The sequence below is a fragment of the Lissotriton vulgaris genome, chromosome 2_1 (genome assembly GCF_964263255.1).
Source record: "Lissotriton vulgaris chromosome 2_1, aLisVul1.2, whole genome shotgun sequence".
NCBI classification, from domain to species: Eukaryota; Metazoa; Chordata; class Amphibia; order Caudata; family Salamandridae; genus Lissotriton; species Lissotriton vulgaris.
Genome location: NC_141687.1, coordinates 1548249924 through 1548272351, shown reverse-complemented (window position 1 = coordinate 1548272351; position 22428 = coordinate 1548249924). Strand labels below are relative to the sequence as shown.

The 22428-nt window shown below is 48.8% G+C and overlaps 1 protein-coding gene across 1 annotated transcript in view; it reads right to left on the bottom strand.

The window, feature by feature from the left end:
• Window positions 1-22428, bottom strand: part of LOC147732881 (protein mono-ADP-ribosyltransferase PARP14-like) — a 1341877-nt gene that overhangs the window by 264152 nt on the left and 1055297 nt on the right. Inside the window, exon 16 of the mRNA XM_086957426.1 lies at window positions 18416-18552. Coding sequence (XP_086813552.1) covers window positions 18416-18552 — 137 coding nt within the window. The remainder of the gene's footprint in view (window positions 1-18415; window positions 18553-22428) is intronic.

Below are 22428 nucleotides of genomic sequence, written 5' to 3'. Positions count from 1 at the left end.
TATACACTTCAGAATACACCGAGCCCGGTGATCCATCTTTCTTTCTAGGCTGTGGCAATGAAGAATCCCCTATTGGCACCTGCAGCCGGCTACACTGACTCCTGGCGCTAGAAATCCTTCTGCGCCTCCTTGGCGTCGAAGAACGTCGACCCAGCGGTGAGCGTCGGCCCCTCGGCGGCGAGCGCCTCTCTCTCGACGGCGAACTCCTTCGCCTCAACGTCGACCTCCTTCGCCTCGACGTCGACCTTCTTCGCCTCAACGGCGACCTCCTTCGCCTCGACGGCAAGCGTCTCCTCGACGCTGAACGCCTCCTCGACGTCAAGGATCCCCTCGACGACGACCTCCTTCTCTTCGCCGACGGCGAACGGCGGTGTCGCCTCGGCGGCGAGCGCCGACGCCGGGCCACCTCTCGACGTCGATTACTCGACGATGACGCAGACGAAGACGACGAAATAGTCACCGGTGATCTCGACGGCGGTCTATTCAGTTCCCTCGACGCCGAGCGTCGACGCCGCTTCGACCCAGAGCCCTGGGGAGACGGGGAACAGACTGCAGTCATCTCTCTCGACGCTGTAGTCGGTGCAATCAACGCAGATGAAGAATGGGGAAGTTTGCTGGTCTTCCTGCACCTGGGGAGCCCCCCAGAGGCCTCAGCATGGGCAGAGGAAGGCCTTCCAGACCCACCTTGTGCCTTCATCTTCTGTCTTCCAGGCCCTGGAGCCTGATCTTCATCCTGTCTCTCAGGGTCCTGCTAGAGAAGCCCTGGCAAATGTCACACTTCTCTGGGACATGGGATGAGGGCAGGCAGATGATGCACACCTCGTGTGGGTCCGACTTGGCCTTCTTCCTCGAGCACTCTGGGCATTTGTCGAATAATGAAGGCATATTGACAAAGAAAGAGTGCACCAAGCACACACAAGGAAGAAACACCAAAGTACTTTAAGAAAAGCACTCAAATAACTTGAAAAAAGTGAAAAATCACCAACGAAACCCTTGAAAAGGGAGACCTCAATGCTCCAGGGTCCTGCTTACAGGAGCCGGAAAAAAGAACTGAAAGTAAATGGGACCTGCTGTGCATTCTGGAATACTGGGAGAGTTCTGGAAAGTTCTCTTAAAGGCAGGTCCACTTGTCTTGCTTGTCTGTCCAATCCTTCCTCTCTATCATTCCTGAGGGCTTTTCTGGTAAAAGCATGTTTTTCTGTGTGGAAAAACCAGGACGGGCTGTGCTGTTTGTGGAGTTTTGGTGGAATTTCTAGTTGAAGTACTGGGCAGTGTAGCCTGTGGATATAGGCTGCATTATCTGTCTTTAAATTCTCTCTTAAGTGTCTGTGCAGGTCTGCATTTTTTGACAGCTTAAGAGATTATTTTTGATTGCTCCGGGGTCCACGCACATGGGCGGGACTATTCACTAGATTATGACTATACACAGAGATCCCCTACTACAGAACCAGATTTAAGTCCCACTGCGGCATCACAACGGAATAAGAGGGAAAAGGTAAGTACTGCCTTTGCAAAATCTATTTCCAACAAGGGACTTGAAAAGAGAGGGCTGATCAGGGAGCCTGAGAAAGGCTGAAATTGCAGAAAGATAGCCCTTAATAGTGCCCAGAGCAGTGCCCTGCTGTGCCAAGGAGAGAAGGAACAAAAGGACTTCTGAAAGAGGGGCAGAAAGAGGATCCACAGCCTTTGCTGTGCACCATGCTGCAAATTTGTTCCACCTGCAGGCGTATACTGATTTAGTGGAGGGACGCCTGTCTGCCGGAATGACATCACAGACTTCAGGAGGCAAGTCAAAAGGAATCAACTGTCGCCGCTCAATCTCCACGCTAGGAAGTGGAGGCTGGACAGGTTCGGGCGGACGACCGTCCCCTGCTGCTGCAACAGAAGATCCTCCCGAAGAAGCAGTCAGATCGGGGGATCTGCACTCCTACTGAGTAGCGCGGGATACCAAACTCTTTGAGCCCAGTCTAGAGCCACAAGAATGACTTGGGCCCAGTAGCGCCTGATTTTCAGCAGTCTGGGTAGAAGTGGTATAGGAGGAAAGGCATACAACAGACCGCAACTCCACTTGTGAGGAAAAGAGTCGCCAAGCGAGCGCCGACTTGGGAATTCCAACATGCAGAACGGATGACATTGCGCGTTCTCTTCGGTGGCGAATAGGTCTAACCAAGGCTTTCCCCACTGTTGAAAGAGACCTTGCGCCACCTCAGAGTGAAGACGCCATTTATGAGCCATCATGCACCTGCGGCTGAGTTCGTCTGACCTGGTGTTCAAAGAACCTGCCAAGTGTTGAACCACCAAGGAAATGCCTTGATGTTCCAGCCATGTCTCGAGATGCAGAGCCTCCTGACACTGGGTCCACGACCCCACCCCGCCTTGCTTGTTGCAGTACCACATGGCAGTGCTATTGTCTGTTAACACCTGCACTACTCTCCCCTTGACAGAGGGAAGGAATGCCTTTAGTGCAAGTAGGATCGCCCGGAGATCCAGAAAGTTGATATGGAACCTGGACTCTGCCGGAGACCAAAGGTCTCTGATCTCACCTCTCCCATGTGGCCGCCCCATCCCAGAAGGAATGCATCTGTCAACACTGTGTGCTCCGGTTGAGGAAGGGAGAGGGATCTGCCACTGTGTGCTTCGGTTGAGGAAGGGAGAGGGATCTGCAGCTGACCCAATGCTGGTTCGCGAGCCACCACTCCAATTGTTATGCAGTGCCCTCTGAGATCTGGACGTTAGCAGGATGTAGGAGGCCATGAGTTCCAGCAGCCTCAAGGTCATCCTGACCGAAACCCAGGACAAGGGCTGAAAGATCGGAATCATAGCCCGAATGACCTGGGCTCGCTGTTCGGGAGGATAAACCCAATACTGCGCCTTGTTCAGAACCGCTCCGATGAAGAGGAGCTTCTGAGAGGAAATCAGGTGCGACTTAGGCACGTTGATGGAGAACTCCAACAAATGCAGGAGGTCGGCCGTAGTCTGGAGGTGGGAGACAACTGCCTGGGGCGAGCCCGCCTTCAACAACCAGTCATCGAGATAGGGCAGGACTAAAAAACCTGATCTGTGCAGATGAGCTGCGACCACCGCCATCACTTTCGTGAACACCCGAGGGGCGCTGGTAAGGCCAAAAGGGAGATCAGTGAACTGAAAGTGCTTGTGGTCTACCGCGAACCGCAGGTAACGTCGGTGGGCCAGCAGGACGGGGATATAAAAGTAAGCGTCCTGCAAGTCTAATGGTACCATCCAGTCTTGCGGGTCTTGGGCAGACAAGACCTGAGCAAGTGTGAGCATCTTGAACTTCTCCTTCTGGATTAAGCAATTGACGTTCCGAAGGTCTAAGAAAGGACGCATGGCCTTGTCCTTCTTGAGAACCAGAAAGTAGTGGGAATGACAACCACAACCTCATTCTGGCGTCGGAACACGCTCGATGGCCCCCTTGGCCAAGAGGGCTGCAACTTCCTACTGGAGAAGTGCCAAATTATCCCTTGACATGCGGTGGTACTGAGGTGGCATGGCTAGGGGGGTAGTCCCGAAGGGGTGTAGCCCCTTCGGACTATATGTAAAACCAACCTGTTCAAAGTGATGGTGCGCCTGTGGGGGAGGTGATGGCGAATCCAGCCGCCCACTGGCATTTGATAGGCCTGAAACATCGGACTAGGAAGGTTTGGATGCAGTGGCGGCAGGGGAGGTGGTGGACTGACCTGCCCGCTGGCCCAGTGACCCAACTCAGCGGGTACAACGTTCGCGGCTGCGCTAAGACTGTTGCTGCGCAGGCCTGTGGCTCTGAAACAAACATGTTTGGGAGCCCCTTTCTAGGCCACGAAAGGAGCGAAATGCAGAAGCCGAAGGAGTGCGCGTAGCCGAAAGGCACAAGTACTTTGCCTTAGCCCGCGAGTCCTTAAAGCACTCCAACGCACTATAAGCCTTGTCACCAAAAAGGCGAGTGCCATCAAAGGGCAAGTCCATCAGAGTGTTCTGGACACCCCCCAAAAAGCCAGTCGTCCTTAACTAGGTGTGATGGCGTAGCGCCACTGTTGTGGAAATTACTCTGCCCAGTGAGTCAGCGGTGTCAAGGAAATGCGCTCGGGACGCAAAGGCTAGGACAACCCAGCTCTCGGGGGTAGGGTGTTGGAAGAGGAAAATGGGGTCACCCGGGGCCGGGCGATGGCGTCGGGCTATGTTCCTATCCACAGGAGCCCCTTTGTTGGACCAGGTGCCCAAAAGAACGTCTAAAAGCGCATCATTAAAGGGCAGCAGCGGCTCCGCTGCGGAAGCCGCCGACCAAAGCACTTCTGTCAGGAGGCTAGTCCTGACGGCCACTGTAGGGAGCTCGAGGTGGAGAGCCTCTACCGCCCTACGCAACACCACTGAAAAAGTACCACCCTCCTCCGTAGCCATGGTAGAAGGAGACAGTGCACCAGGTTCTGGGGAGAATTCCAGATCACCTATGTCCTCCAATTCCTCTGCCCAGCCCGGGCCTAACTCGCATTGGGCTGCGAGACGGCCTTCAGGCCCCTCCCAGTCCTCCCCGTCCTCCGTAACCTGCTGGGCAGGTGGAAAAGAAGGAGGAGGATGGAGAAAGGGGTCAAAATTCCCCATCGGCGTCGGAATCGGTGTGGATCGACACCGGTTTGGCCCCGTCTCCACGTCAGGGTGGAAGCGGGGACAACGTCGGCCAGGGGATCAGCCAACACCAGCGGCGGTGCCATAGACATCGATGTCAGCTGGGATCTATTGGAGGCTCAGGGCTTCTAGGCCATCAAGACTGACGCCTGGGGATATTCTAAGGTAAGGAATCTATCACTAACGTGTCTCTTTCAGATAAATAGGTTATCTGTTTGTTGGTAAGTCATCGACTGAGGGAGCTAAGGTTCTGGGGTTAGACTCAGGGGTCCCCCAGGGTCAATTATGTACTGTTGTTGCACCCTCAGCGGCACTAGGGCGGCCGGGTGCAGAAAGTTGAGGCCCAATGTTATCCTGTGGAGGATAGTGGGAGCAAAGCTCCTAGGGTTTAGGTCAGGGCAAATAGGGAACCAAATTAGCACCAAAGGTGCATCCTCAGCGGCACTAGGGCAACTGGGTGCAGGGTGCTGTTTTAAGGTCGGGTGCCCTGTTTTCCATGGAGCACCTCCGGTTAGAAGAAACACTGCAGGCTCCGGGACGAGGATCTTCTGGGTGTGATCACCATTTCCAGGGGTAAGTTGGGCTGTCTTGGGTTGGTTAGGCACCGTTGGTCTGGGCACACAAGGCCATGGGGCGTCGGATGCAGGGGTGCCTTGGGACATCGGAAAGTCTTACCCACTCTGGTCGCGGTAGAGGGTATCTTCTGGATTTAGGCTGCAGGCATCGACTGGTGGCAGGTCAGGAGTCGCCGGATCTCGGGTCAGGATCGCCAGGGATACCTGCTCGTGGTGTTTTTTTCAGCTCGGGCCGGGTTCGGTGGTTGCAGAGTGGGCTGGATTCATGGTATCCGGCCGGAGCCAGATGCAGTTTGAACAAGTCCAGTGTTCACCGGAGAAGCAGTCTTGGAAGTGAAGGCAGGCTATGTCCTCCAGGGTTTTTGAGGCTAATGGACACGCCGGTATTTCGCAGGAGCAGGTTCGAGGGGAGACAGTCCTGTAGGGCTGGGGCCACATCAGTGGGCGTTGTCCTCTAGTTAGCTCTGCATGGCTCTTCATCCTTTTTCTTCTTTTCTTCTTGTCATGCTGGATCTAAGGAAGCAAGGTTCAGGGTGCCCCCTAAAAACTAGATCTAGGGGCCTTACAGGTAGGTAAAGGGCAGGGACCAATGGGTCCCTTCCCTGGGGTGGGTACACCCACTATCGTGCCACCCTCCAGTGGGTGGGGGCAGGAGCCTGTCCCTGGTTGGTTGGATCCTGACATCCTCAAGATAGCGGGGGCTCAGAGTTGTGATTCACCTCGCCTCCCCCACCTGGGGGGTGGAGTTGGCAGAGACGGGCACACCTCTTTCCCTCACTAGTTTTATCCACCGGTTCTCCAGCCCAAAGTGGGGAGTAGGACCAGTGGGGACCAGTTGCTGAAAGCAGCAAATGGTCTGGAGAGGCACACAAAGGCGTTATTCCTTTGAAGCCTCTCATTCGTGAACTCCTGGGGGAGGAGGCTTGGCACCTCGTCCCAGGATGTGCATTGTTTCAGGCCCCCGGGAACAGCAGGCTCTCGCCCCAGGGGCCCAGAAACACGTCTGTTGGTGGCAGCCTAAGCAGCCACTCAGTCAGGTCACTAGAAGTTGGTCAAGTTTCAGTGGGCATCTCTAAGATGCCCTCTGTTGTGCATTTTACATTTAATCCCAGACTGGCATCAGTGTGGGTTTAATGTGCTAAGACGTTTGATACCAAACTTCCCAGTTTTCAGTGTAGCCATTATGGTGCTGTGGAGTTCATAATAACAAACTCCCAGCACCATATACTCTTAATGGCAGCATTGCATTTACAGTGCCCAGGTATGGACTTGGGCACTGTAGGGGTACAGGGCTCATGCACCTGTACCCTTACCACTGGCATAGTGCACCCAGCTAGAGGGGTGACTGATCTATGCCAGGGCAGTGGTTTGTAGGCATGGCACAAAGGGATGTGTGCCATGTCGACTCTTCACTTTGTTTCGCACCAAGACACTCAGCCTCCAAAGGCAGTGTGTGTGTGTGTCAGGGTACAGCACATCTAAGGGTGGCACAATAAGTGCTGCAGCCCATAGAGGCCTTCTACGGTCACAGTGTCATGGGTACCCGTGGTACCATTTATCTGGGGCTGACATGTGGACAGAGATGCCATTTGGGTTTAGACTACAATGCAATTTTAGGGAAGGAACCAGGGCCCTGGGTACCTGATTAACAGGAGCCCAGGGCACACTATTCGGGTAGGGTAACTATTCACTGTAAGGAATAATTACAAGTCTTGTCAGGGTGACCCTCAAAGTCACTGAACTAACGTGAGCTTTACCCCGTGTTAGCAATGGCACAGAGCTGATAGGCTTAACTTAGCGCTAGATGTAAAGTATTTATGCGAAACCAAAGCATTAATAAAGTCTAAATGCAAAACAAAAATCCCAATTCGAATTAAGAAAATCGAGCAGTATGTACATCCAATAACTGCATCCACAGATATGATTTTTTAAAGTTTTAAGTAGGAACAGCAATAAGAAGCAGAAAGTGCCAATGATAGTCAACTTTCACTGTAGACATGGACCCAGGTGTAATTTGATACTGATCGTGATCTGATACATGAACCAGTTTCGTCCTGGTAAAAGAAATTCACTTCTGACTTAAGTGCTTTAAGTCCCAGTCCCCACTGAAACACAATTCTAACGCCTCCAGAACCATAGGGGAGCACTAAGAGAGTCAAAGAGTGTTGGACAGAGGCCAAATAGCAGGGGCCAGTGCCACTGGTCTGTTCAGTAGTTGCAGGTGAGCCTCTTCTAGCTTGTTTTGTCCTTGAGCTTTATCATGTCAGCCTTATCATCCTTGGAGTCCAATTTTTGTCTTGGTTGCAAGAGTGAGAGCAGGTTCAGTCCTTTCAGGCTCTTCCCAGGTCATAGATAGCAGGTTTAATCCTCTTCTGATCTTCCTTAGGTCTAAAAGTTTTCTGAAGTGGATGCCTCAGAGTGCCACATTTATGCCTGGCATGAACCAGTGGGTGGAAATGACCCCTTGTCATACCCTAACCCATGGGGTAAAGGTTTCCGGGGCAAACCCTACACACTCTGGGCATTTTTGGATCAAATTTATTATTATTGAGCTCAGCCGCACCACACAATACAATAATTGGACAGTCATAGCATTGTACATGCCCCTCTCCCTTCGGCTCCCTTTCTATCATTGGGGAGGGATATCATGTGTCCATGTGGGCCTGTGAAAATGGTGCGTATCAAGACAAAGCTGACAAGAACCCCCACCCCCACCGCCCCTGAGGACCCCCCCAAACCCCAACTTCCCTCCCACCTCTGGCACCCCCTCCCGCCATTCCCCCCTCCCCCACCCCCCGGTGTGTTCCGCTGACTCGGTGCGCGATGGTTGGTAAGACTCACATCAGGCAGTGCCCCTCTCACCCTCCGGCATCTTATGGAATTCATCCACCAGGCGCAGAACCCGCAGGGATTTCGGACACGTGAGATCGTTGAACTCTTGAGTTAACAGGGAGATCAGTGGCTGCCATATTTCTTTAAAGGAGTCGGAAGTTTGTGTGAGAGAGGCTTGTATCATTTCCATCCCCAGTATGTACCATAGTCGGTGGAGCCACCCTGTATGTGTGGGACTTCGTTTAGTGCCCCATAGAGAGAGGACATGTTGTGTCGCCGCCCCCATTGCCAGCCCCATTTGTTTCCCCCGTATAGACTTGAGAGGGAACATGAGTTTGTTAGGTAGACCCAAGATCGTGTATGCCGGGAAGCGGGGGACATGTTGTGTCGCCACTGTGGGAAGGAACCTGGGACTGTCCCCGGCGGAAACTTGGGATTGTCCAGTAGCGGTGTCATCGGTGACGGGAAGGACGGGAGGCCCCTGGGGACCGCCACTGCATTCCACACCTGGAGGAGCGTCCTGGTGATGGGAGATTTGTTGAGGTAGGCCGGCCTGTCCTGTCCTGCCGTGCCAGAAACTGGATTTTCCAGAGTGACAAGCCTGCCATCGCCCTGTCCTGAAATAGCCATTGTTTCTCCGATGTTGGGCGGGACCATTCAATGAGGTATCGCATTTGCGTTGCCTGGAAGTAACGGTGGAGGTCTGACACGCCCAGTCCGCCCTCCGCTGTCCCCCGCATGACCAGGTCTTGCCGCAGTCGGGGGAGTTTACCGGCCCAGATGAACTGTTGTAGCGCGTCCTGAAGATTTTTGATCATACCTAAAGGCGGGGTGACCGGAATGGTTTGGAATAGGTACAAAACCTTGGGCAGAAGGGACATTTTAACAGCCGCCACGCGCCCTAGCCAAGAGAGCGGCTGTTGCCGCCATCGCAGAATATCCCCTTGAATGCGCTTCAGGAGTTTCGAGTAATTGAGTTCGACCGTCTGGGCCGTTGCGGGCATCAAGTCAATCCCCAAATATGGCAGCAACAGTTGCGTGGTCAGCCCTCTCAGCTGTAAAAGTCCTCTGTTGGCCGGGCGGGTATTGCGTCCCAGGGGCAAAACCACTGACTTCCGGACATTAATTTTGAAGCCTGAGACCTTCCTGAACCTTTCCATCTCGTCCGGAAAGGCCGGTATGGCTATCTTAGGGTTGTCCACGGCGGCAAGGATGTTGTCTGTGTATAGGCTGATTGTTTGTTCTTCTCCCCCAAATTTGATCCCTGTGATGGATTGGTTGTCCCGCACGTGTTGGGCGAACGGTTCGAAATAGAGGGCGAACAACAGCGGCGAGAGTGGACATCCCTGCCTCGTGCCCCGTCTGATATCGAATGGCCGGGAGCCAATCCCATTAACCCTGATCGTCGCCCGCAGTGACGCGTAACACCCTGCCACCCTAGAGCGAAACCTCTCACCCAAGCCGAACCTAGCTAGTGTCCTACCCAGATGTTTCCAGTCTACTCTGTCGAACACTTTTTCTGCGTTGAACGAAAGCAGGGCTGCGTCAGAGGCGTTGAAGAGGGCCTTATCTATAACGTGCATCAGGCGCTTGGTGTTATCAGCACATTGACGGTATGGTACAAAGCCCGCCTGATCCGGTTCGATTATGCCTGGAAGACATGGGCCCAATCTAGCGGCCAGGATGCCTGTAAACAATTTTAAGTCCAGGTTGAGCAGCGAGATCGGTCTGTAGGCCGCGCAGTGGGTCGTGTCTTTGCCAGGTTTCGGCAGGACTATCACTTCCGCCTCAAGCATGTCATACGGGATGGATCCGGGGCCTTGGAAGGAGTTAAATAACTTGGTTAAGATGGGGCTAGGAGGGGGCAGAACATCTTGTGGAAGCCAGCGGAAAATCCATCCAGGCCTGGCGCCTTCAGTGGTTTGAGGCGTGCTATCGCCGAAATCACTTTCTCAAGGCGTATACTCTGGGTCATTTTAAGATGTTGAATGTCTTCACCCACCCTAAACTTAGGCTCTGAGGACTGGCTGTGTGTGTGGGGAGTTTATTATAGTAATCAAAGTATCCTCTCACACGTAACACAAAAATCCAGTTTGGGACAGCCATTGTATCCACGATAACCCCAGAGAATGAAGTCTGGTAGAACAAACCATCAACCAGACAGTGGATACACAATAATTGTTTTGGTATTCTGTTTTCTTTCCATTCAAGGGCACCCCCATTGTTTACATGTAAAAAACAGCACACCTATCTAGCAAGACTGGACACTTAAGTCCAAAAGAGGTCAACATTGATTGGAGCCTGCCTGGATGTGGGGACAAAAGAATGGTCCAGTCCAAATGTCATCTAATAATTACCTGTTACAGTGGGGGCCAACCACACCTATACCTTTGTACTCCGCACAGGAACAGTTTCCACGCCTATTGAAATGCTTACAGGCTGGAAGAAGTGGGAGAGAAAATGCATATTTACTCTCTAGGAACTTCAGGCAAGGAAAAAGTAACTCTCTAAAAGTTACTGTTCCTTAATATTTAATCCAACTCCAACTTCACCACTGCATTGGCTTTTAATAACTATTAATATTGTCTGTTTAATTATTATTTTGGCTAGTCACGTTCCCGAGATACATTATTGAGATTTGTCAAATGTTTTCTGAATAAGACAGCAATACCAATCACAGTAAAAATAGCTTTTGGGTGCAAGTCACTATAAGGACATGTTGACATCAAAGTTCTACACGTCCTTATTTTAAATAAATACGTACCCTACCTTCTGAGTGACGAGACAACTATGGGGGTGACTTATTAATATTTATAACTGAGGCTCTAACTTGTCAAAAGGATTTACTTTGACGGGTAGAATTGCAGGTTTTGCACTGCTACAGTCATGCTACACTGATAAACCTAAAGGAAAATGCTACTTACCAGTATGCACCTGTTCTTGGCATGTAGAGCTGCAGATCCACACACTTTGTATTAGATCGCCATCTGGTGTTGAGCTTCGATGCTTTCACCTTGTTGTTGTCTTGGAAGAAGTCTTTGTAGTCACAAGATAGGTAATTCCTCCCTTGGACGATAGTGCGCACGGGCATCAACTCTATCCTTAGATTGTTTTTCGCCATTATGGGAAATGATGGAGTTAGTATAAAAGAAAGATGCTCATGTGTGTATATCTAAGTAAGATAGAACTGGAACAGATACAGGTCCCCGGGATGGTGGGTGGGCATGTGTGGATCTGCAGCTCTACATGCCAAGAACAGATACATACTGGTACGTAGCATTTTCCGTTCAAGGCATATGAGCTGCAGATCACACACTTTGCATAGACTGTACAGCAGTATCTCCTCTAACAGTGGTCACCTCTATCGGTTGCAGTAGTTTGAAAGAGTGTTTTAAAAACAGCTTGGCCCACAGAAGCTTGTTGCTTGGCTTGAACGTCAACACAATAGTGCTTTGTGAAAGTGTGTGTTTTAGACTATGTCGCTGCCATAAAATGTCTTCTAGGGAAATGTTGCCTAAGAATGCCATAGAAGCCCCTAGTTTGCGTGTTGAGTGCGCTCTAGGGGGAATAGTCAATGTGAGTTTAATCTTTTGGTAGCATATTAGGATACATTTAACGATCCAACTTGCAATCCCAGCTTGGAGATGGGATTCCCCTTATGCGGTGTCCATGTGAGGAACTGAAGTTCAAATTTATGTAGAGGTTCAAATGGGGGTCCCATGAGCCTAGTACAATGTTGATTCCATCCCGGAGAGGGTGGTAATCTGGGAGGAATGATTCTTTCAAGGCCTTCCTTAAAGGCTTTAATTGGTGGGACCCTAAAAAGTGACAAGTTTTGTCTGTTTTGCAAGTAAGTGCTGCTAGATGTAGAAGTATGAATGAGTATGCTAAATTACATCTTTGCAAATGTAATAAGTAGCAAATGATTCTGGATGGACTTATCCAGTGAATCGATATCATTGTTGGTACAGTAAATGGCAAATCTCTTCCATTTTGCTGCATAGCAAGCTCTGGTGGTAGGGCGCCTGGCTTCTTTAATGATGTTCATACAGTCCGGTGGGAAGTTAAGGTAACCGAACTCTAGCATTTCAGGAGCTAGATCGCCAGATTCAGTTGAGTTGGATCGGGGTGCCTTATTTCTCCATGGTTCTGCATTAGTAGTGATGGGGAGAGGCGTAGTTGTTGGTGTAGGGCTAGTGAAAGTTCCAATAGTGTTGTGAACCACGGTTGGCATGCCCAAGTGGGAGCCACTAAGCTTATTTTTAGAGACTGTTGTTGGATCTTGCATACCACTAGTGGAATCAGTGGGAGTGGCGGAATAGCGTACGCAAATCTGCCTAACCAGTTCATCAGTATCGCATTGCTCTTGGATAGCGGGTGTGGAAACCTGGCGGCGAAGGTTGGGCATTTTGCGTTTTCGTGTGTGGCAAACAAACTATGTCTGGTTGGCCCCACATTTGGAAAAATGGTAGAACTTGTGGATGTAGTTCCCATTCGTGAATCTGTTGTGTCTGTCGACTTAACAGATCCACAATCTGAATGCGAACTCCTGGAAGGTGTTATGCAAGAAGGTATATGTTTTGTGGGATGCCCCACCTCCAAATGTTCTGTGCGAGCTGGGAAAGCTGTAGAGAATGTGTGCCTCCTTGTTTTTGTATGTAATACATGGTTGTCATGTTGTCCGTTCGGATCAGGACGGCTTGTTCCGTACACGAAGTTGGAATGATTTTAGAGCTAGGAATATTGCTAGCAGTTCCAGATGATTGATATGAAGCACTTTATGTTGATTGGTCCATTTGCCTTGAGTTGGGTGATTGAGGAGATGGGCTCCCCATCCTGTGAGTGAGGGGTATGTTGATAATACTATCTGTGGAGCAGGCTTGAGGAACGGCCACCCTTTGAATAAATTTGTTGTGTTCCACCACTGCAGAGAGTGATGTGTGCGGCTGTCCACCAACATCAGATCTGTAAGTTGTCCCTGAGCCTGATTCCACTGATGTGCTAGACATTCCTATAAGGGACGCATTTGAAGTATTGCATAAGGTACAATGAATATGCAATATGCCATCATGCCTATGAGTTGCATGAACACTCTGGCTGGGAGATAGTGTTGGGTTTGAAATTTGTTGATGAGAGCTTGTGTACTGTCTATCCTGGCTGGACTGGGATACGCTAGAGCTGTGGAAGTATTTATTGTGGCCCCTAGCTATTGATGTAAATGTGAGGGCTGGAGGTGCAACTTGGTATAGTTGATTGTGAACCCAAATTTACGCAGTGTTTGGACGGTTTGACGAGTGTGTTGAACACACTGGTTGAATGATTTGGCTTTTATTAGCCAGTCGTCCAGCGATGGGAATAAATGGATTTGTTGTCTTCTTAGGTGCGCTGCTACCACTGCAAGGCACTTGGTAAATACTCTGGGATCGGTGGTGACTCAGAATGGAAGGACTTTGAACTGATAGTGTTGTCCGTCCACTACGAACCTGAGATACTTCCTGTGAGCAGGATGTTTGGGAATGTGGAAGTAGACATCCTTGAGATCTTGTGTGGCAAGGAAGTCTCCTTGTTGGAGCAGTGGAAGCACTTGTTGGAGAGTGATAATGTGAAAATGATCCGAGTGTATATACAGATTGAGGGGTCTGAGGTCGAGTATTGACCTTAGGGTCCCGTCCTGTTTGGGGATTAGGAAATACAGGGAGTACACCCCTGTTTCCTGATGTAGTAAGGGGACTGGCTCTATGGCCTGCTTTTGAAGCAGTGAGAGAACTTCTTGTTTTAAAAGTGTAATATGTTCTGTGGACATTGGACGCTGCTTGGGTGGTATCTTTGGGGGGTAGCCGTAAGTTCCAGGCAGTAACCATTTTTTTTTTAAACTTCGTTTTTATTGCAGTACCAAATCGTTGTGTATACATTACAGCGATAAATATTATATCAATGCAGTGGTGAGATATAAATTTTGTCTAAGCGACACCATTACACAGCCTGTATGCCCACATCCAGGAGGCCGGGCGGCGACAGTGATATATTCATCTTCTGCATTTTCTCCCAGTTCACATTGGCTTGGGCATTAGGATAACGTGGTCCGCTTTTATATTTTCACCCCGCCCACTCCCCCTAACAACAACCCCCCCGAACTCCCAAACCCCCTCCCCCCGTGGCTGCGCTATAATGGACTACTAGGGAGCGTAAGTTCCGGTGTGTGCGAGGAGGAATGTAACATTCGCTAAGAGTGTGTGCCCGGTGTACTAGTGGGTTCATCCATGTCAGTGTCTGTGTGTTCGCCCTCCTCCTCTCCAGTACCATCTCGGAGTGCCTGCACTAGTGTCTCCCACGCTGTTGCCCTTTCTAATGCCTTCTCGTCTGCAGCCCGTCTAGCTAGTTGATATCGTAAGGCGCTTTCGCTCGCCGCCCACTTTAGACATTCATTGTACCATCGCTTGTACGTGGGCCCCCTCTTGGATTTCCAAATCCTAGAGATTTCCCTCTTCGCTAATATCAACCCCATATCTATAAATTTACTGGTCGTCTTATTTTTGGGCGTGTGAGGAAACCAGTGCAGCACTCCTACCGCTTTGGTATATTGCAACTCCCTGTCTGTGGCATCGTTCAGTGCCTCTCCGATCTCTCGCCAATAATCCCTCAGTTGGGGGCAATCCCATAACATGTGACCCAGATCCGCCTCCATCGTATTGCATCTAGGGCAGGCCGCCTGTTCTACTCCGAAGTATTGCTTCAGTTTCCCTGGTGTAAGGTATGCCCTATGGAGAATATAAAAGTGTATAAGTTAGAATCCAGCGTTTCTCGTGCTCTTCCTCGCCCTCTGCAGCAGCTGACCCCAGGTGGTGTCGGGGATCTCCATTTGGAGGTCCAGTTCCCATTTAGTTTTCAGGGCAGTGAGTGGCTGCAGGGTTTCTCGCAGCATTCGGGAGTACAGGCAGGTCACCGCCTTAAAAGTTCCTGCTGCCATCATTGTATATTGGCATGCCATAGAAGTGGCAGGTTCCTGCAGCCCCTCACCCCAATGCTCCTGCATGGCTCCGATCACAGCAGCGTGCATCAGATAATCCCCCTGGGTAAATCGAACCGTTCTTGCAGAGTCCGGAACGGAAGCAATGCCCCGTCCTCATAGAGGTCACCTAACATCTGTAGGCCAGCATCCTCCCAACCCTGCAGTCTCGACCAATCCCCGCCATGAGGTAGCACCGTAATCATTCCCAGCGGAATCTCCGGGGCATACATTTGCCGAATCCCCGCTCTTCGACGCGCACGGTTCCAGCAAAGTCTAAACGTCTGCTCCTCTACAGACAAGTCTCTGATGAGAAGTCTTTGGTGAAGGGTAATGTACGCAAGCACATGGCGTGGGGTACCCTCATCTCTACCTTGCTCTTGACCTCGGTAGACCCTCGCAATCTCCTGGGTAAAGGATTGCAACTGTGCCGCCAAATAATAGCACTCAAAATCAGGCACTGCCATACCTCCTTCATCCTTGGGCCGCAAGAGGGTGTCTAGTGCTATCCGTCGTCTGCCCGTGCCCCATAGGAATGCTATTACTAGTGATCTTAATCGACGGAAGATGGAACTCGGTATCCATACCGGTAATGTTAGTACATAAGCAAAGGACTGGAGGTTCCCGAGTATTCAACGAGGGAAGACGCCGTTACAACGCTACTTCTTTCTAGTCTCCGTGCGGGAGAATGCGGAATATTAGCGAGACCCTGGCAATCTGGTAAAAGGCTCGCAGATTCCTTCAACGTCTCAGTTAAATTGTCACTGATCCACAGATAGTTTTTTCAACTACTGGAAGCCAAGACTCTACAGGAACTCCTTAACACACGTAATCTATTCTCCAACCAGTTAGTTAGGCCCCTGACGAAGGGGTGCAAACCCCGAAATGCATTGGGTTGTGTATATAACTGTGTTGTGTACCAATTGATCAGTGAAAAAATATGTGAGAAAAGGCAATAATTGTGTATTGTTTATGTATATATTGCAATGAATTTTACTTTATTCATTTGAACCTAAAATGAAATAAGTTACAAAACATTTTTGAATTAAAATTATGTCAAATGTAAAATCTTGAAAGATACATCTTTTAGTTAGTGCGCACTTGAGTCCTTGTGATCTCGCTATTCAGAATACTGCCTCTCCTCTTTTCTCAAATGGGCACCATCTGCAAGCAGATTCAGAATCAGCTACTGCACCATTATCTATGGGGCCCACATGGAAAGACGATGTCTCATCTCCAAAGAGTATAAAAGTGCAAAATAATAACCATCTTAGGCCTGAAGAAATAGACTATTTCTTCCGCAGTTAGGTCATTATACTGCCTACCGAACAAACAAAGGAACAAATTTAAGACACTATGCATGAATCACTCTCTGGATATGAACTATAAATGCACCATGTGGCACCACTCTCCAAACGATGGTGCCAAAAAAGCTAAACAGAAGTCTATGGTCATTCAGTCAATGCAGACTCGACGCTCAACACCATTTTAGGGTTTTAGTGGGTAGATCACCAATGCACAAGCCTAATGTAAAATACTCTTTACTAAAAAAACAGATATATATCCTCATCTTCACCTGACAAGTTTTTTAGATTTAGGAAATCACTGAAAACACCTGCCTTTGGTCAACATTATATTTGAAAATGTGGCAGAACACGCACTACTAACTGAACAGGGTGCTGAGTTGTCGCGTGCTTCAGAGGTATCATTCTCTGGTGGTTGAGTTTGGTACATAAAACTAGAAGGTAGCATTCATTCACTTTTGTTTATATGTTTGACTATTGTTTACACATGTTATATATTTTTGAGTTGTGAATTCTGTTTTTGTACATTGATTTTATTGGCATTGCACCCTATAACTGTGTATTGATCGGCATCATTCCTTATATTTTGCTATTCCCCTGTTTCATTCTTTATATTTTGCTATTTGGTTACTGGAACACTCTCACTCGTCTCACATGGTGCTTACACTCACTATAACGTATTAGTTGAACACGTAGTCCTTCTTTTATTACTGACCAAAACGTTATCTAGCGTCCCGTGCACAACACCGTTGTTGGAACGCCAGCACCTGCCTCGAGTCACCGCCACTTCATCGAAGTAAGTTAACTCACGTTAGCCTTGACTCTGCATGTTTTGGTCACTCCTGCCGCTTGATATTGTCTGCTTGTTAAATTGCTACACTGTATACCGCTGGAAGCTTTCCACTATAACAACACGTGAGGCCACAATCCTCCAGCTCTTACATTGCTCATTACTATTATGCACCCACGTTTACTCACCTGCTTTCAAATAATTGTTTGAATGCTCGTTATTGTTGACACCGCCAGTACTTTTTCACCACTAGAACATGTGAAGCCATGATTTTTGCGCTCTAACAGTGCTCTTAACTATATCGCACCCGTGTCCACTTACAACTTTTATTTATTTAATTAGTTGACACACCTCGGTTTTTGCATGTTTTTTACTTTCAATAGTCAGTACATACCTTCAGTAAATACGTTTGCATGATTATCTATGGACGCCAGATTTGACCTCACTCATCTGAGAGTTAGAACAATGCAGTGCCTTGTGCAATTTATTTTCGTTACACCTTCTGATGTCACCTGGGTGAAGGTGCAGGTACACCAATGTCGGTTGGTTACTTATGATATCACTGCCCTATTTTTGTATAGATGTTCCCCTGACGAAGGGCAAACACTGCCCGAAATGCATTGGGAGAAGTGGAAATGTATGCCTATATGCATTTAAGTTGGCTCTATGGAGTTGCGATATGATGGATTGAATATCCTCTCATGAACCAAAGAATAAAAAATCTTGGTCAATCTACTTTGAAGATCTTCGTTTATATTTTGGAGTGAATTTCTTAACAAACTCTTGACATCGCATCCAGCGATATTCCTGCTGTGCTCAGGGGGACGTTGCCTTATTTAGGAAACAGTACCTTCCAACATTGTATTTGCCCACACTGGTTCCAACGTTCTACTCCATTTAAATGTAATGTCATTGTGAAGTTGAAGAACGATTTCTCCATTCATCACACTGCAAACTGCTTCCCCCTTACATTTGCATAACGCATTCTAGGGGCCTTTGAACTTTGCATGCAAGCACCACAAAAAAATATAGAAACTAAATGAATAAAAGAATGGCAGCACATCCTCAGCAGTTAAAGATTTACATTTGTGAACATGAGTAAAATATTGAAACAAAGACAATTCGTGGCAACACAAGAGGTAAATGAAAGAACAAAACAAGCAATATAAAGAAATACCTTGCTATCCAAATATTTAGCCTGAAATGTAGACACTTAAAAATACAAGAAAGGCAAAACTGCAAACGATGTCCACTTGACTGACAACATATTAGTATCATGATAATTTACCTTATGTATAGTGTGAGTACAAGTCTTCTTAAACAGGGCTTCTACATCCTTGTATTCCTTTGTCTGTGGTGATAACTGTACCCGATTTACCTTGTTGGCACTCACCGATTCCCAATGTGCAGGATTATCGTTCTCTCCTAGGCACAAAAAAAAAAAACCAACAAAGCTGATAAACATATACTATAACAATTCCTATTTGTACTCATAAAACCGATGTAAATTCAAGTGAAGTTCACATTTGTCAAGCATAAAAATATCCTTTCCATCACATCGTTTTTGGACAGGGACTACATACATAGTTTGCCATAGCCTTAAGATACACTTCAATCGATGACTGCCCGACATTTTACTGGGAAGAAATGAAATATTACTTCACAGAATTGCCAATTATAGTGAGATTTGAACAAGGACTTTAAGGCAAATGTTCAGACCATTTTCAAACAGGAACCTGGTCTGATGGGCAAGTCAGTACTGAGCAACAATTCTGTTGCAAAGTAAAAATGGTCATCAGTCGTGTGACTTTAGAAATGTAAATGTCTCAGAGGACACATGTTTTCTGTATATAAAACTTACGTTTGTTAGCGTAAACATAAGCTTGAAACTTGGTTATGCATTGTTCTGATGTCAGAGTAGCTAAACCTGGGCTATGAAATTATTGCTCTGAGGGATAGAGATCCACCATCCCCACCCCACTTAAACCCCGTGGGTTAAAGTAGGGGGGGGGGGGAAGAGTATGACTTGTGCTCTTGGGCTCTCTGACTATCCATCCTGTAAGCTGCATGTCTGCACTGAACCGTGCTGACATGCATAGGCATGCTGCGCAGACAAGCGAGTCTCACAGAGCCATCGCATTCAATGCCACTCACTCAGGGCAGAGAGCATAGCTTCAGTTAGGTAGTAAGGTTGGTGGGAGAGGGTGGCATGCAGCCAGGTAATTATTTTGTAGTGGTTGCGATAGGTTTCAGCTGAAGGTAAGAGAGATGGTTTTCAACTCATCAGTTATTTTATTTTTGGTGGGGGATCAAGGGGAAAATCTTGAAGAGTTGCAGGATAGCAGTATTCGTTTGGATTGGAAGGCTAAGGAAAGGGTTTCCCTGAGGGCGGTGAGGTAAGGGTCAGGGTTTCAGGTACGTTTAAGAGCAGTGACATGTGTTCAGCTCCTCTAGGACTCTTCTACCCTGTGCTCCTTATTTAAGCATTGAGAGAGTATTGTTCCTTTGTGACATGGGTGGCATACACAACATCAAATTGTGCATGATTTGTTGCCAGTAACAGGTTTTTCCACCATGTGGCTCCAAGTGACATTATAGACAACTCAAACTTTGTTCTCATTGTCCATCAGACGCCTCTTGGTTGAATACAACACTGTTTTTGCCAGCAAACCAGCCATTATTAAACATATTATATACTATCTTCCTCATAGTCTGCGACGCCTGTTACTATGTTCATACTCAATACTTTTTGTTGACGGAAATCCCTACACAACTTTTTTCTTCCCAATTCTTGACGTCTTGCTCGGGCAACATAGATCCCTGCTGTGAGAAGTTGGCCTGATATATAATGTTCACTATTCTAGTGAGCACTTTGTATCAGTCCAAACAACCCTTATTGATGATTGGTTGTAAGACAACCGTAGACCAGCTATCCTAGTAGCATGGACAAGAGCAGTCTTTAGGCTAAACTCTAGAGGGCGTGTTAAGCCAGCTGTTATACCATCACATATACCCCTTGAACACCAAGTGAAAGGACACCACACAAGTTGTTATGAAAATAAAAGGATATTTATTTAGAACACAACAACCCTGGACTCTTTATGAGGACAGGGTGCTAAGCACAATACAAAACTCTTATGAAAATACTCAAAGTCGCACAATTTACACAAATGCCCGAGGGGCACGAAAAACCATATATTACAAAAGTGGAATGCGAAATTACTAGCAGGTAAGTACTACTCTAATAGACTTTAGGATTGCTAGGACTGGACTACTGAACCTTCAGATTACTAGCAGGAGGCCTAGGGAGATCGGGTGCAGAGTGTGCACTCTCACGCGGGATGCGGGACAAAGTCTATGGATGCTAGATTTCGTAAAGTTAGTGTTATTGGACGAATCCGACTAGGTAGAGCTGAAACGAAAAAGGATCTGGACCCTTGGATAGTGAGGCTATGCTGGAGCACCGAAATGCTGAGGTTACCTAGCCCAGGGGCTGCGGCTGCATAGGTCTGGAAAGACGTCGGGAATCCTCTTTGCAGTCTATGGAGCCTGAAAGAAGAAGTTGCTGGCAGGCGACCAGTGAAGAGATTCGGAGGGATCCAAGCCTGGATCGATGATGGAGGATACCTGTAAGCAGAGGGGACCAAGTTCTGAATGACTAGCCAGTGATTAGATGGGCACCAGGATGGCACCGGATGGAGTCACCTCGACCAGGTGAGTGGGCGACGCTGGGCTCTGCAGTCTCACGGACCAGGAGGCGTTGTCGGCGACCAGGATGGAGGTGCGAGCTGTCCCACGAAGGTATCTGCTGTCGACGTCGCTGGACCCAGGATTGGGGCAACAAGTCTTGGCAAATGCAAGCCCACGCGGTGGACTTAAAATGGCGTCTGGAGTGGACCAGGAGGGTCCGGGGTGCTCCTCTTTTGGAGGGGAGCAAGGGCCAGTCTGGAGCAACCAGACCAGCGGTGTTGTCGTCGTGGAGCGTCGTCAAGAGGGCCACAAGCCAGCAGGCAAGTAGCAGGACAACGCGGCGAGCAGCAAAGAGCAGAAGGGCCCCACGCAGATCTGGTGGATGCTGGGGGCTGGTCTTCGGTGCTGGAGCTGCTCAGGGTTAGGGCTTCTCGAACCCCAAAGCACTCACTCGAGGATCCCTCGGCGGTCGTGCTGGATAAGCGTCGTGCAGTTCTGAAGATGGCCGGTCCCTCGAGGTCTCGTCACACCCACGGATCTCAGCTGAGCTGATGATGTAGGTAGAGTTTATATCAGATGTAGGTAGAGGTCAGAGGTGCCAGGGAAGCCGGGTCTCGTCGTGCTGGTCGGTCGGATTCCGGAGGAAGGACGTGCAGCAAACCGCAGTGTTCTTAGATGGTGCCTGCGGATGCAGGGTGACTACTCCTTAGTCACAAGGGAGAAATCTTGAGAAGAAGTCTTGAGTTCCTTTCGTAGAAAGTAGTTTCAGGATTCAAAGATGATCTAATTTGGAAGGGGGCCCGCTCCTATCTTTATACTAGGAAAAGGGGCTGGCACGCGACTAGGTCCTGCCCATGGGTGGGACCAGGAAGGGGGGTGGTTACACCCCTCTCCCATGCCGGACTTTCCCCAGCTCAGGGGCTGGTGTGCCCCTGGAACTGGTTCTAGCCGGCCTATGCATAGTGAGCACCGGGGTGCCACTTGCAGTCACCTTCCTCTAAAGCCCTGCCTACCCAGGATACACAAAACCCTGTCTGGGATGGTGCTAGCACCGCCCCTGACAGGAAACCCTTTGTCCAAGCCTCCCTCGCTGGAAGGACTCCCAGCAGCAGGAAGTCAGACTTGTGTCTGTGGTGGCAGCATCCATTTTGTGATGCTGAGGCTCGAGTTAACTTTAACCGGGGTTCACAGTTACTTACATGTCGTGTCCCTCTAGAAGGGTGGAATGCTAACCCCGTCGCCAGAATTGGCGAGGGGTTAGTATTACAATTCGTATGACACCTTACTCGACATGTTTTGATAAAGCGATACCAGAGTTGGCATATAACCGCGAGGATTATAATGCACTTAAGAGTATATGGTACGCGTTATCATGGAACAGCTATTAGGACTTGGTTCCGCAAGCTGCAAACGGGCTCAGCTCATGCCAGAGCACCATCTCACATAATTCCAAGCACTCTGCCTTCAGGATTGTCAAGGCCTGCCATAGGAGTGACTGATAGGAATCTATGTGTCCATTTTAGGGTTAGATATAGGTATACTATATCTAAAGCAAAGGGTGATTACACCACCTTTCCCCAGCTGTCGTGCAGCCAGTTGTGTCAGATTTAG